This window comes from Rhinoderma darwinii, chromosome 3 (assembly GCF_050947455.1).
Source record: "Rhinoderma darwinii isolate aRhiDar2 chromosome 3, aRhiDar2.hap1, whole genome shotgun sequence".
In the NCBI taxonomy this organism is placed as follows: Eukaryota; Metazoa; Chordata; class Amphibia; order Anura; family Rhinodermatidae; genus Rhinoderma; species Rhinoderma darwinii.
Genome location: NC_134689.1, coordinates 334,952,598 through 334,968,239, shown reverse-complemented (window position 1 = coordinate 334,968,239; position 15,642 = coordinate 334,952,598). Strand labels below are relative to the sequence as shown.

The 15,642-nt window shown below is 41.8% G+C and overlaps 1 protein-coding gene across 3 annotated transcripts in view; it reads left to right on the top strand.

The window, feature by feature from the left end:
* The window catches only part of UACA (uveal autoantigen with coiled-coil domains and ankyrin repeats), a 92,997-nt gene extending 78,235 nt beyond the window's left edge, over positions 1 to 14,762 (top strand). For 2 of the 3 annotated variants that reach the window (XM_075858362.1, XM_075858365.1), the window contains exons 3-19: positions 3,066 to 3,154; positions 4,095 to 4,159; positions 4,514 to 4,571; positions 4,660 to 4,730; positions 4,856 to 4,962; positions 5,067 to 5,248; positions 5,340 to 5,377; positions 6,395 to 6,454; positions 6,722 to 6,829; positions 7,344 to 7,376; positions 7,493 to 7,591; positions 8,239 to 8,278; positions 8,499 to 8,551; positions 8,923 to 11,691; positions 11,784 to 11,903; positions 12,277 to 12,342; positions 12,504 to 14,762. In XM_075858362.1, the coding sequence (XP_075714477.1) occupies positions 3,066 to 3,154; positions 4,095 to 4,159; positions 4,514 to 4,571; positions 4,660 to 4,730; positions 4,856 to 4,962; positions 5,067 to 5,248; positions 5,340 to 5,377; positions 6,395 to 6,454; positions 6,722 to 6,829; positions 7,344 to 7,376; positions 7,493 to 7,591; positions 8,239 to 8,278; positions 8,499 to 8,551; positions 8,923 to 11,691; positions 11,784 to 11,903; positions 12,277 to 12,342; positions 12,504 to 12,575 (4,030 nt within the window). In that variant the 3' untranslated portion in view covers positions 12,576 to 14,762. The remainder of the gene's footprint in view (positions 1 to 3,065; positions 3,155 to 4,094; positions 4,160 to 4,513; positions 4,572 to 4,659; positions 4,731 to 4,855; positions 4,963 to 5,066; positions 5,249 to 5,339; positions 5,378 to 6,394; positions 6,455 to 6,721; positions 6,830 to 7,343; positions 7,377 to 7,492; positions 7,592 to 8,238; positions 8,279 to 8,498; positions 8,552 to 8,922; positions 11,692 to 11,783; positions 11,904 to 12,276; positions 12,343 to 12,503) is intronic. The other variant, XM_075858364.1, reaches the window with a different exon arrangement.
* Positions 14,763 to 15,642: the final 880 nt, after the last annotated feature.

Below are 15,642 nucleotides of genomic sequence, written 5' to 3'. Positions count from 1 at the left end.
GTGCTTGTACTAAAGTGGGCCACCTGCTATACAATAGACTGCCTTTCCATGCTACACAGGCTTGTTTTAGGTCCCTCCCTCTCTAGCATCAATAAGCATGAGATATTTTAAGAGAGAACTGAGGTAATAGCAGGAGTATCAGACTGTAGGTTCTGGAGTACTTTACAGGGGTACTACGGTTTCGGTGAATACAGTTTTATTATTTGTATTCTAAAAAGTTATACACTTTTCCAATATACTTTTTTTTTTAAATCAATTCTTCATGGTTTTCAAGATCTCTGCTTGCAGTCATTTATTCGGAACATTCATTGTGTACTTCCAGGGTATTAAAATCTGTCCTGGTCATGTGACAAGTGCAGGACAAATTTTATATGTCCAGTTTAGTTATCAGAGCGGTGTCTTGTATCAAGCCGAGAACGTGTAATAATCACATGACCAGGATTGATTTTCATCCCCCTGGAAACAAACCATAAATGACTGCAAGCAGAGATTTTAAAAACTGTGAGCAATACAGGAAATATATTGGAAAAATATTATTATGCAATGACTAACCTTTTTCTGTAACTGTAATACCCCTTTAAGGCCTCATTCACATCTTTGTTTTGTAAAACCGCTGCTACAAATACAGCATGTGAATATGGTCTAAAGCTTACTAGGCAGGCAGTGTCTGAATGAGTTTGGCTTGCGGTGTAGCAAAAGTTAGAGGGAAGTGTGACAAATCTGCACAGTGTAGATCCAGCATTATCACCTCTGTTAGGCCTTATTTACACGAATGTGTGCGTTTTGCGCGTGCAAAAAACACAATGTGTGCGTCAGTGTTCAGTGCGCGGTTTTTACGCACCCATTGACTTCAAGGACACGCTGCGTGAAAAACACGGAATGTCTGACCGGCCCCATTGACTAGCATAGGTCCGTGCAACGTGCGTGATTTTCACTCGCGTATCACGGGCGTGAACTAGGCTAGTGTAAATAAGCCCTTCGAGAAATGCTGGTAGGACGCAGCGCCGCCAGCACTTCTCTTGCATAATGCAGAGGTAGAAGATGTCCACCGCTCCCCAGAGAGGAGTTCTAGGTATGTAAATAATATTTTGAACTATGCGTTGAGATCCTCTGAGGGGGGCATTGGCAGGAGAGACAATTGGGGAGATTTATCAGAACTAGTGAAACTGAAAAGTGGAGCAGTTGCCCATAGCAACCAATCATTGTTGCTTTATTTTTATTTATTTTTTTTCCAAATAGCCTAAGAAAATTTAGAACTAGAATCTGGCTGGTCGCTATGGACAACTTCTGCTTTTTTTCACTTGCACTAGTTTTGCAAATATGTCCCTCCGTGTCTACCTAAAGTTACATAAGATATTATAAAGAAAGGGTCTGCCCCATCCCCCCCTCTGAAACCGTGCCACTCTTATCCATCGGCTGTATTGGGTATATGAATTGGACTGAAAGCTGCAATACTGGGCACTACCTATGGACAAGAATGGCGCTATTGCTGGAAAAAATTATTCTGATCCTATTTTCGAAACTAAACTTCCCAGCCCAGAATTGTAGATATGCATTAAAAACTAATGGGAGGAGGACATGGGTATTAGCCTTTCTACTGATGAGTGCCAACGGTGTTGTGAGACTATCAGCAAGGGTAACTGGCAGGTTTCCTTAGCCGAGACCTCAATAATGATCCTACGTAGAACCTACTTGTTTCTTGCTAGCTTGCACTTTATATACCCTGATGTTTCGCCCTGTTGCTTCAGAAAATGCACTGCTGAAAAGACCATGTACCGTATATGGTGGTCATGCCCATTGGAAGTAACCCTTTGGTTTCAAATATGTACACTAATCTCTGATATTTGCCCGCTTACGGTCCTTACACAGTTGTCCGTTTGCCTACTGGGAGAGAAACCGCTTAGGTTTACTCCCTACGAATACCCATCTTATAGAATGGTTTCATCATCATAATCATTCTCTGGCGGATTTGCATACTACTATTCATTCATATATAGGGGGCTTTGTGACTTTTCCTACTGTATCGGTTAATGGCTCTTGTTACCATTGGCCAATTTCACCATAATGTATCTTTTACCTTTGTTTCCCATTCCCTTCCCTTTTCTTATATGCTTTACTCCATCTCTCCCTGTGTGGGGTTCGATACTCTACTTTTGCAATTGTATATCCTGGTTGTTGTGTTTTTTAGTTTTTGTTTTTTTTTTCATAAAAAAACCTTTTGAAACTAAAAACTAGGTTTGACCACCCAGGTTTCATAATTCATGATGATCATTATAATATGGTGGAAATGACAGCCGACATTCTATAGTAATCCACATTTAACCTTCCTGCCAGTCCGGATTGGCAATCATTCTAATGTGTATGCACGTTTCATCACATTTCAACCACAGTGTCAGATGTCAGGGGGAATGGTGGATTAGGCATGTAGGGTTCCAAGATGTCCTATAGTTTTGCTCTTGTGGAATACAAGCTATGGAGACTCTCTGGCTGCAGCTTTCACCAGTGAAATAAACATGCAAGCTCAGCTGTTTATGGGGGAGATGGTCGTGGGCTGAACGCTCGTTTGGCTGAAACCACAAACACGTGTGTATGGCCGGCTTTCGACTAAGGCCGGGTTCACACGTAGTAGAAATGCTGCAGATTTTCCATGCAGGTTTGCACATGCAAAATCTGCAGCAGATTACCGTACCAGCCATGTGGTTGAACTTCCAACAAATCTCATCCACATACCTTGGGATTTTTGCTGATCAGAAATTGACTTGCGGTTCGGATTTACAGTGGATTTGTCCGCTGTGTGTTGACCTGGCCTTCTGTTGTATTTTTTGTAAATGATATACTTCTCACACTCTCAATAGGCATTTAAGTATTATGAAAACTGGACAAGCCTGTAAACCCCGTGGACAGGATCGGATGTATAACTTGATGTGTTTGTTAATTTGAAAGGCTTGCGGGAGGCATACAGCCTCCATGAAAGATGTTCCCTTGTGGGGGAGGGGTGAAGTAGTTATCTGCATCATCTATGTGTAGTTATTTATTCTATTTATTGTCTATTTGTTTACACTCAGATTCCATGTTGTTGCTTCGAAGGGTCACCTGGAATGTCTGAATGCCATCCTCTTACATGGGGTCGATCTCATAGCCCCTGATGCTGCTGGTATGTTGACTGGGCGTGTAATTTCACTATTCGGGATGAAATATCTGCCCTCTTTCCCCTTTTCTCCAGTACTAGTGCATTTAAAACGATATGTTTGTCAAAGAAGTGTTGCTCAGGAAGCTTTGTCTCTTGCTGGGAGGCAGCTTGCTTTTGCAGAAACCTTCCCTACTGCTCAGTCTGCAATGGAGAACAGACAAGCGAAGCCCTGTTTCCTGCAGCGATATTGTAGGCTGTCAAATAAATTATTTGTTTTGATTGTTTTTTTTTCCCCATAAAGCTGGGTTCTCACAGTTTAAATGCTTTTCTTTTTTCTTTTTTTTTTCTGTGAAACATTTTTCCACAATTTTCATTAAGGGTATGTTCACACGGCCTATTTACGGACGTAATTCGGGCGTTTTTGCCCCGAATTACGTCTGTAAATAGCGCCTCAATAGCGATGACAAACATCTGCCCATTGAAAGCAATGGGCAGACGTTTGTCTGTTCACACGAGGCGTATATTTACGCGCCGCTGTCAAATGACGGCGCGTAAATAGACGCCCGCGTCAAAGAAGTGACCTGTCACTTCTTTGGCCGTAATTGGAGCCGCTATTCATTGACTCCAATGAAAAGCAGCGCTAATTACGGCCGTAATTGACGCGGCGTTCAAGCGCCTGCACATGCCGGTACGGCTGAAATTACGGGGATGTTTTCAGGCTGAAACATCCCCGTAATTTCATCCGTTACGGACGCCCTCGTGTGAACATACCCTAAGAATCGCAGCAAAAAACACATTTAAAACGCAATGGGAAAATCCAGCCTTATACATTTTAGGTCTGGGATCCCTTTTTAAATATTATCCTACAACAATTTTTATAGCTGGGGGTACAAAAATCTGCAATTTTCTCAACTGTTCAATGACCATGTGTCTTCAGCAATTTACACTTGTTTTCTTGCATCAGGGCGAAATGCGTTGCATCTATCAGCAAAGTTTGGACACTCCCTTTGTCTACAGAAGCTTCTGCAGGTAGGTGGCGCGGTACTGGAATTTACATTTAGAGTGCACTTCAATGGAGCTACTTGTAAATGTTCTGCAAATGGTCGGAAAAAAATTCAAATATTGTGCACCTCGCAGTATTTCTAGGAGTGTGGCTTTTGCCTGACTTTTAGTGCCTCGTGACGCTCATTCCCAAGTAAATGATCAAGTGGCTATCTACGTTTTAAAACAGATGGTTGGACATTGGCTCACAAAACCTTTGCGGATTCTTCATAATGTTATATTTTTGGATGAGAGGAAGATCTTATTCCGTTACTCACACATGTACATGTTATAATTGTATTTAGTTATCTGTTTTCTGAGAGATTTGTGCTTTATCATCAGTTTAATTGTCCAACTGAGAATGTGGATCTGCAAGGCAGGACCGCGCTGCATGATGCAGGTAAGCGAACACGTGTGATGAAACGTCTCTGAACAATGTCTTTCGTCCCCATCATCTGAATCTGTGCCTGATGTCTCCTCTTCTGCAGCCATGTCTGATTGTTGTTCCAGCGTGCAGCTTTTGTGCGATCATGGGGCTTTAGTAAATGCCAAAGATTTGGTGAGAATTTTAGCTTTATATTTTTTCAATTTTATTGCTACGGTTTCCACCACCTGACATAAAAAACCCTCAGAAATATGTAACATTAAGTCAGGGATTCAATCTTTATTCTTCTGTACCTCCAGGATGGAAGGACCCCACTAGCATTGGCCACACAAATGTGTCGTCCAGCTATTTGCCAACTTCTGAAAGAGAAAGGAGCAGATATCAATGCCCGAGACAAGCAGCATAAGTAAGTTCAGTTAACGCTGAGGCATTTAAAATAATTTGTGTGTGTGAGTGTATGTGTGTGTATATATATATATGTACTGATATGATACGGTCTATATCACTCAGGACTCCGCTGATGCTGGGCTGTGAGTACGGATGCCGTGAAGCTGTGGAAGTCCTGCTGAGAGCAGGGGCTGATGTTACACTGGTCGACACTTTGGGACATGACTGCGCCTATTATAGCAGAATTGGGGATAACCTTGAGATCTTGTCCCTCATCAGGACAGCAGTTGGGAGCTCTCCTCGAGGTGAACCTTTTTCTCTATGGCGATCTTAAGTTATTGCACAAGGGATTATTCTCAAGAAGTGTAATGTTGACCTGTTTGTATTTTCTCACAGGAGCAGAACCTATAAGGAGCATGGTGTCTTTACGCTCTGTGAGTGTCATTATTTTTTTTTACACCGCTTCTGTCCGTTCTTGTTTTGCTGATAGTAGCAGAAAATATGTTCGTGCTCCGTGTACCTTTCATAGAGCATTTCACCCTACAATCAAAAAGATTGAAAATCCTGTTCTTTTTTGGGTCAATTTCCCTCCCCCTTGTTTGCTAATATTGCAATTTCTGTGGTGGGGAGAGTCCTGCACAGGTTCTCGTCACTTAATAGAAAAGAGGATGGGACCAAGCCCCCCTCTCTCCCAGAGCCCCGTAGCCGCCACATGAACTCACTCTTTGGTACATCACAAACAAGGACGTAACCGCAACTAGTATGGCTGCTGTAATGACTGGCTAGAGGTTGACGCTGGTTTTCTATGGAATTAATGACAGGGAGTCCAAAAAAAAAGTCTCCTTGTTCTGAGCGCCCCCAGAAACCTTTACATACATTCTAGTGATTCACAATTGCCACTCTTTCTAATAGATTGAACTTGAATACGTTTTTTTTTTTGTTTTTTTGTCTACCTTTAAAGACTAAAATTTCATAAGCTTCGTTAAAGATTGTAAACCTTTAGAAACCTCTCCAACGATGGTGGATCTTCTCACCAGTAGTCCATTAGCCTTCATGTATGGAAAATATTTTTTTGCAGTTCACCTCAGGGGTCTGTGTGAAGTATGTGTGTGCATGTACATGAAATATTTCTATAAAATCATAGTATATTTGCAGGTTCCCTCCCATGGCATGCAGATTATCTTACATTGCCCTGCCTATATGTAGTGGCTGCCACTTCTATTGCAGATAGCTCACAGTATTGTTCCCGTGTTAATGTCCTCTATTCGTTTACTCCCACCCAACCTGCGACTTCCACAAACCATGTTCACCCCATCAGCAAAGATGTGACACCAAACTAGTCAGACGCTGGGGTGGGAGCTTTTATTTTATAACCAAAGTTATTAATGTGTGTTTTGGGCATTCTTCTCCGCATCTGCCTATAACTGGTGCTATGTGTTACTTCCACACAGAAATGGGCAAAGTATAATTCAAAAGAGGAGACCCCAGCAAAGTCAAAGGACCAGTCCCAGGTGTGTGTAAGCATGTTTTTACTATTCATTCTAGCAATGATATATGTATGTAATATGGTAGGGGTGGAAAAATTACTGTAGCCTTCAGGAGCCAGTTAGACCACTCTAGAAGCCGGCTTAAATTTTTTTAGACCTCAATAGAAAACAACCAAAAAGTTAGGCACCAGCAGAGAATTTCTAGGTGTATTGGTTTCCTGGCTCCTGGGATTTGGTGAGGTGCTATAATAGTTGCATTAAACAGAGTATTTATTTTCCTCATTCCTTTAGGACTTGGAAACTGAGAATGAAGATCTACGGGATAGAGTCAGAAAAGTACAGCAAGAACAGAGAGCGCTGCTGGAAAAAGTGGGAGGCTTACAGCACCAGCTCAGCCAGGTGGGGTTCGGTGTCTTCTCCGCATTTCTACCTTTATTAGCGGGTGGAGGGATCGCAATCTGATTAAGGGCTTCAGTATATAATTAGCGTTTATTGTCAGGTGTGTGTGAGGCATTTCATATTTATAGCTCATTAAATGGTCTGTTTATACAGCGACATGAGTCTGTGTTTATGATGAGAGTCATCACCGACTCTGTCATGGTGTTTGATAACCGTATTGTAATCGCCATTAATAAAACACTGGGAGTTCTGCTGAAAAGGAAGAATCAACCTTACAATCCTCACTTTAAAATAGAAAAACAAGGGAGGGGGAAAAAAATAAAGCTACAAACAAGTGCATCGGAGACAGGAAATAGCTGCAACTTTCCCAGGCGGGGTGGACTTTATTTCTCTATGCAGGGAACTAGGTGGGGTTTCCAGTTAGGGTCTGTGTGTTCAAGAGCGGTGAGTAATAAAGAAGAGGGGCCAGTCTATTGTATCCGACAGGGGCACTTATATTTACTTCATATTGCAGGAACAGATGATGACCGATGATCTGGAGAATGAGGTAGGACGGCATCGTGTTTGGGATGTAACGTACATCATCGTACTTTTGTTTGCAACTTACCGAACTTTTTTTTTACATTTTTTACTTTTTATTCTTCTCCATAATTAAAATCGCAGAGAGAGGAGCTAAAATCACTGTTGGAAGCTAAAGAAAAAGAACTTGAGGAGAGCCTGAGAACTATGGAGAACCTGCGTGGGAAACTGAGATATTACGAGGTTAGCATGAGTCGTGATATAGGCTGGTGCCGAGATGTGGCTGGAGAATAAGGAGACCAACCAGAATGTGGTCCGCAGTCAAGTGAAGAACCTTTTATGCAATGTGACTAGTCAGACTATGGTGTACAGGTGTCGGCCATAGGAAGGAACTATAATGGTTTAAAGGAATTCTCTGGAATATTACTGCAGATTCAGCTTGTAAGATGTTGGAACTTTCTGATCTAACTGCTGCAGCACTTCAGTCCATGAGTGAAAATCGCAGTACCATAGTACATGGAGGTGTTTGTGACCTAAATTGCAATTGGAGGTATATAATACCACACTTAAAGCTGCAAATGTAAAATACCAGAAAACCTATTTATTGCAAATGTTCTTATTGAAATGCCACAGTTCCAATGTTAATCACGAAAGACTTATTATTCCGATTATAACTGACCCCCCTATTACCATAGGCAGAACGATTATCGTTTGCTTGGGGGGGGGGGGGTTCTGAAGTTGAAGCTGCATCAGATCACTGGAATATTTTCAAGTAATTCTGTTGGTGGTTGTTTTTGTCAGAACTTGAATTTTATTATTTATTTATCTTCCCAAGGACAATTTGAGAAGTTTTTAAAATACAAACTATTTTCTCCTTTTTTATTGTTCAGCAGAAAAATCACTCCGCTCCAAACAGCCCTTTCAGCAATGGTGAGTATGAGGGCGTTCACACAACGTACGGACAGTCCTACCTGGATGTAAGGATCTCTAAGGCTGGGTTTACAATGTGCATTTTTGTTGCGTTTTTTTTGTTTTGGTTGATAAATTCCCACTGAGAGGCATGGGAGTTTGTGTACTACAACAGAAAACGCATGTTATAAACACCATACTAGTGCAGTGTGAACCCAGTCTAATTCTTTTTCTGTTCTAGGTAAAGAAGACCTAGTAATGAAGCAAAACCTTGTTCTTCATGCTGATCCACAGGTGAGGAGTGTGAAGAAGGGAATGTATGACTGCAATGTTTTTTGAGATTGTCCTCCAATGTTTGGTCTCCTCCGATGGACAATGCTACTCATTTAGTACCGTTTAATAAAGCTTTGAGATTGTCCTGAAACATTAATTAAATGTATCATGTATCATTTTTTTTTTTGGGTGGGCCAGATTTGGTCAATGCCACTAAAAGTCCAATTGAATAAAATCTGAATGTTTTTCTCTGAGTGCTTGTGGCAAAGTCCTGATGCATGTTGGTGTCTGGTCGAGAAACTAATTAAATTTTGGGGAAGGCGTTGACAACTTTTTGTTTATGTAAAAGAAAGTCTTTACATTGCATTTACACTTTGTATCTTTACTCTTAGCTTGCAGCTCACCTGCCGGCCAGGTCTCAGCTGCGACCTCTGGAACTTCCCGGGGAAAATGCTGGCAAGGAACAGGACACCATCCGCAGATATTATGAAATGGCCAGAGAGGAGACTGTGAGGCTGCAGCAAGAGCTTTCAAGGAGATCTTCTGAGTGTGTAACCCTGGCATCAGAGAGGGATCGGAGTAAAGCGGAGTCAGACAAGCAGATCCGTCAGCTCGAAGAAGCACTCCGTGATGTCCAGAAGCGCATGCTGGACTCTGAAAGTAAAGTGAAACAGATGCAAACACATTTCTTGGCACTGAAAGATCACCTAACGAAAGAAGCTCTGAATGGCACCTCTCGGGCAGAGGAATTGCAGGAGCAGCTGCAAGAGATAAAGAGCAAATATGAAGGTGCATCTGCTGAAGTTGGAAAGCTACGCAACCAGCTGCGTCACAATGAGCTTCTGGTGCAGGAGCTGCGGAGGGAAGATGCACGCTTGCGTAAGGAGAATCGCCGCCTCCAGGATGAACTAGCACTGTGTGAGGAAGAAAAGGAACGTGCAGAACGAAGGGCACAGGAGAAGGCAGAGCAACTAGCTCTTGCTGTCACCACAGACAAGTTTGAGAACATGAGATGCCTTCTGACAAATGAAGTAAATGAAAGGTCACGGAGCTTGGAAGAAACTGAGCAGGAACTGACTAAAGTTAGAGATGATCTTGAAAATGCAAATCGAGAAAAGAAGCGATCAGAAGAAAAGTGGGATATGCTCAAAAAAGAATTGGATGAGCTTAAAGTAAAGAACGGCACTCTTAGTCGAGAAGGCGAAAAGCTAAAAACTGAGAAAACTCTGCTGCAAAGGCAAATTGAAGAGTTAAAAGGAGAGATGAGAAGTCAACATATTCCAGCACAATTGCATGCAGAGACCAAGAGAGCCTGCGAGGAAACCATAGCTCTACTAAGCCAAAAATTAGTAGAGTCCGAGGCGAGTCACAGGAAAGCAGAGCAGGAACAAGAGGGGCTGCTGAAGGAGAGGAAAACATTAAAAGAGGGTATGATGCTTCTCCAATCATCCACTACTTCCCGTGAAGAGCATGAGAAAAATATGAAGGATATGCAGATAAGGATCAGAGAACTGGAAAAACAACTAGCAGAAGTGTCAAAGAAACACGAGGAGGAGGCAAAGAGATCAAACTCTCTTCTATCAGAGAATGCTAATTTGAGAGAGAACCACATACCCCTGACTACACATCTGCAGACTTCTGCGTCTCTCACTGCTGAGTTAGAGAAGACTAAAGCGGAGGTGACCACGACCAGGAAACGACTGGAAAGTGAGACAAAGGAGATTACAATGGTTCAACGAGAGCTAGAAAGAAATGTTGCCAAGCAAACCGCACTGCAAGCACAGCTGGACAGGGAGTCTGCACTTAAATCTGACATGCAGAAACAGCTGAAGATTGAGGTTGCAAAGCAGGCGGAATTGCAAGAGAAGCTGAAATGTGAGATTGCAAAGACTGCAGGACTGCGGGATCAAGCAACCAAAGAGGCTACTGCACGAGCAGAATTGCAGACCCATCTGCACAATATCAAAAAACAGTTGAGTTCTGATTTTGTGATGCAAAAAGAACACGAGGAGAAAGTGGCAGAGCTGCAGAAATGTAAAGAACAGATTGAGCAGGAGTATATGCAGGTGCACGCCAGCTATCAGCATGAAAAAGAGGAGGTGAGGCGGCTACAGGTAGCTCTCAAAGAACAGAGCGCAGAATTGGACACATTGCAGCACTGCATTACTGAAAAATATGCTCCTCTTACCAGCATTGAGGAGAAGGAGAAAAAATTCCAGGCAATAAGAAATGAGATGGAGTCTGAGCTGCAGAAACAGCGTCGTGTAACTCAGGCAGCGCAAGATGATCTTTCCAAGCAGCAGCAAGAAACTTTGAATCTTAGGAAAGAACTGGAGATTGCAGAATGTAGCCTTGCTGAGGAACGCATGTCCCGAAAGGGAGAAGGAAGTTCGATGCTTTCTGAATTGGAGCATCTCCGAGGCTGCATAGAGCAGTTTCAGAAGAAAGAGATAGACTTCAAAGAGAAAAATGATGTGTTACAGGAAGAGAACCTCCAGGTCACACGGAAACTCAAGGAAATGCAGGAAAGTCTCGGCTGTCAATACATTCCCATAGAGAAACACAATGAGTTGCAAAGCATATTGAACAACACAAAGACAACTCTAGAGGCTGAACTTCAAGCCAAAGCTTTCCTGAGTGAGAAGATGCAGGAAAAAGTCCAAAACTTGGAAAAAGAATTGGAGAAACAGAAAGCTGGCTCTGTCTCCAGCACCCTGCATGCTGAGGAAAAGGAGGCCTGGCAGAGGAGTGCCGCGGCAGCAGAACAGAAATTAAGGGAAAAGGACGAGAAATGGTCGTTGGCTGAGCAGGAAATGAATAAACTCCGTGAGGAATTAAAGAAGGCACATAAAAATCTAGATGAACGGGAGCGTTACAGCAATAGAGAAAAAAACGATTTTAGTGTGGTTAGGATCGCACTAGAACAGAGAGTGGCTCAGCTTGAGGAGGCCAGCAACAGGTTCAGAGAGGACAGCAACCGAGCAGCTAAAGACCTGCAAGAAGCTTTACGGCAGAGCGAGAAATTAAGGCAAAAGAGCAGCGGTCAAGAACAAGAGATCAATAAACTCATGGAGAGGCACAAACAATCGCTGTCTACAATGGAGGGACTAAAGGAGACCATTCAGCGATCAGGTGGAGATCTGGAAAGCAAAGACAAGCAAGTGAGACACGAAATGTGTATGCTGTATGTCGCGGTTGTAGAAGTTTTAGATACTACAAAGATCTAATGTAAAGTTCTTTGTCCGGTCACCAGATCCGTTCCCTTCTTAATGATGTGGACAGGCTGAAACAGAGTTTGTCCCTGCTCCCTGAGAAGACCCAGTCTGCCGAGGCCCTGCAGAATCAGATCAAATCCCTACAGTGCCAGTTAGATGTAAGTTCTATAATACGACTCTTATAATTAAATTATAGATTAACAATACCACCAAGCCTCTCCTGCCACTTGGCACATTTGGAGTAGTAAGACTAAAGTTTGATTTGGCAGCACATATCCAGTTGCTAAAACCTGTTGTTATAGACCATAAATGACCACACAACTGATCTTTGGTGATCCACCAGTCCCATTTGCCCACGTGCGCAATAAAGAGCTTGAGGGTTTAGCCCATGTAAGTCATATGCGCTTCAGTATTTCCAGTGGTGGACAATCTCAACTTTGCATTCTTCTGGTCAATATCACAATAATAATCCTTATGTATTGTACCCTCTTCAATCTGTAATCCTTACTTCACCATAATGCTTTGTCACAGGACACCCATCGAAGACACCAGGAGATCATTTCTATCTATCGTGCACATCTTCTGAATGCTGTGCAGGTAAGCCAGGAATATAGAGTAATAAATATATACAATGTGTCCTTTTGTTGTTTAATTGTGAAATAAAATCGTTGTTTATTCTAGAGACATACATTAATTGTACTATCTGACATATAGGCATGTGGATAACTTATACTAAAGCATTGTTTTGTTCTTCACAGGGCCACATGGATGCAGATGTACAAGATGCGTTACTACAGATCATACACATGCGACAAGAAATTGTCTGCTGATGTGTTGTCAATAAACAGTCTCTAAATTGGTGGGGTAGTGGGCAATAAAGCTGCTGCAGGAGACTGAATCCACATTTACACAATAAAAAAAAAATATATGCTCATAGTGGAAATGAAAACATGCACACCCTACACACACTCTGCTTAAAAATTGAGGAATGTGATACACTGGATAATGTATGTATTAAAAGAATTGTGGTTTAGATAAAGTAAGGAGGAATGGTGGGGTGGGAGTATGTGAACGTTCGCTTTTGAAAGGGTAACCGGTATGTTGGCTGGGATGGAACACGTAAGTGGTCAACCAAAGTTGATAAAAGAAGAAATAACATGAATGATGGATAGAGAACGAAAAGCAAGTGTCCTACATAGAAGTTATGTTGAAAGTGTGTAAGAAAGAATAAGAATAGAAGAGACGCTGGAAAGACTTGGCTCACATGAGGTAGAAGGTGAACACTTACATTGTGGCATGCTGGGTAGAAATGTTATGGGCTCGTATTTTCGACTTGTATTCGAAAATAGAAGGTAATGTGAATAGTTTTATATGGAAGGTAATTTATATGTATCACAGCAGCAACTAAACAAGTCATAGGAACCTGTGAAGTTGAAAATGGAGGTTCCCTCTGAAAGGCCTCTGGAATCCAGGATACCAGGTTTTTAATTATTATTTATGTATGTCAAAGGGTATGTCCAGCGTTGAACATCATTTCACAATATAGATGGATATAATCTACATAAAAAGTTTAGTAACTTTGTAAATACATTACATTACTTCTCTTGTACTGATCTTGAGTCAGCCTGTATTATACCTCAGAGCTCCATTCAGAATTCTGCTAGTCGTCATGACTCATTGGAAACCGTTGACAGTTGGAACACACATTCCCCAACGACATTGAGCTCCAAAAATGCAGTGGGACAGTTTGCCCCAAGCACTTTACAGTAATCTGATGTTGGAGAAGCAATTACCAGCTCAACATTGAGCCCGCAAGGAATGCTGGGAGATTTAGGCTCTGAAGCCTGTAGGATTGTGAATGGAGCTCTGGACTATAGTACAGGCTGTAACTCCGGATTAGTACAAGTTAAATGAAACCATGTGTTTACCAAGTTATAGTATGGTATATTTAAGTAACTTGGTGTTTGACTTTAGACATGCACTTTGTCTTTGAGTGGTTGATCTAGTGTCTTAGCAGGCAGGCAAGTGGCCCTGACAGATTTATATTTATTGTCTGAATGGGTTATTTAATAGTCCTGTATCTTCTACATTGTAGCTTTGACTCTTGACTTTAATGGCTCAAGAATATTATGAGCTTTTATAATCATGACTTGGCACTATGAGAAGACACTAAGCTGGTTGAATAAGCGACAGGCTTAAATGGGCCGACTGGTTGATTAGATCATTGCCAGTTAAATCCATAATTTGTACAATGCCAGCTTTTTTTCTTCGTTGCCGCCTCGTTTGGTTGGCATTGTGCTCTACTTGGCTCCTTTTCAGACTTCCTCATAGTGCACTTGCTTGTGACTTTCAGAAAAGTATAGATCATTTTGTGGAAGGAGGTAGGCATGATCTGGTCTCAACAGGCAGTTTCAGCTGAGACATCTGAGTGGGAACCAATGAATTTGAAAGGAAACAAACTGAGGTTCATAAAGATGTGAGATAGGAGACTTGTGATGTGATTTAGCAGAGCAATGTGGTCCACCTGTCACCCAGGGTATGGACTTGGCTGGCCAGGTTCAGAATCTGTGCTTTTTAAAGAGACGCTAGAATTTCTTATGCCAGTTTACACTTTCCAATATACGTTTACACTCCCAGTATATAGAGATAGATATATATTTATATATTTTGTATGGATATTTTGATTCACGTGCCTGTTCTGTGGAATCGATCAGCTGGCCTGAATGCCGTTCCATGTGATCTTACTATGTAGTATATAGTCCTTGGGGTGGCAGATCTTTATCGTGTAGACCTATAGGCTTGGTACTTACCAATCATGCTTTCTAGTTTAGCTAATACCAATGTCCTTTCCGTAATGGAATACAGTTATACACAGGGACATTGGTTGTGGACTGTGTGGTGTCCAGAACTACGGTTTGCATAACTACACAACTTTGAGATAAACTGCAGACTTATGGCTAATATGTGTTCGCTGGTTCTGAACTGGATAAATATAAATTATAATAAATATAGTTTGTGGGGAGATTCCTGTTGTTTTGTCTTCTATGCTTGTTCATTGCACAAAATATACAGCAATACACTTCCAGTTCATTTAAATTGAACAGAAGTTTATTTATTACCGAATTTAATAGGATCACATTACATTTCACAGCTCTAATAACTGTATTGTAACGAGTCATACAACTGTGTATCGATCACATGACCAGGAAAGATTGTATTTAAACTTGCTTATTTATAAACCTTTTTAAAAGTACAAAGTTAGGTCTCATGCACACGACCGTAAGGGTTTTTACTGTCTGCAAATACGGATCAAATTGCTACGGATACACATCCGTATCCCGCTGCAATTGTGGAAGCAGACAAGAATAGGACATGTTCTATATTTTGCAGAACATTTCTACGGCCCAGACACCCATCCGTAAATATATACGGAAAGGTGTCTGTGGCCAATAGAACTGTATAGGTCCACAATTTCATCCGTAATTACGGATGAAAACTACGGTTGTGTGCATGGGACCCTACAAGGCATAGAAAGATTTGTTGAAAATAAACAATTGACCGATTTACAAATTATTTTGTTTGTAAACAGTCAAGTCCAAAGCCTGAAAGGCATAAACAATACAAATTGTTTTTTACCTGTGGCCATTGAAGCTAAGGCAAGGGCTGCGGGTAAAAAACGCAGCCAAAAAGGCTTGGAAAAGAGTGCCGCAGGTTTTTTCTGCCTCCAATTGATTCGTCAGAGGTGGAAACCATGACAAGAAAGGGCATACCTCTTCATTTTCCTGCGAGGTGACCAAAAGTAGCCTGGGAAAAAAATGCCTCTGTCTCCCAATGGGAGCCATTTCGGCCGCTTTTCGGTGCGGATTCAGACGTGGTTTCCGCTTCAAAATTAGTGCC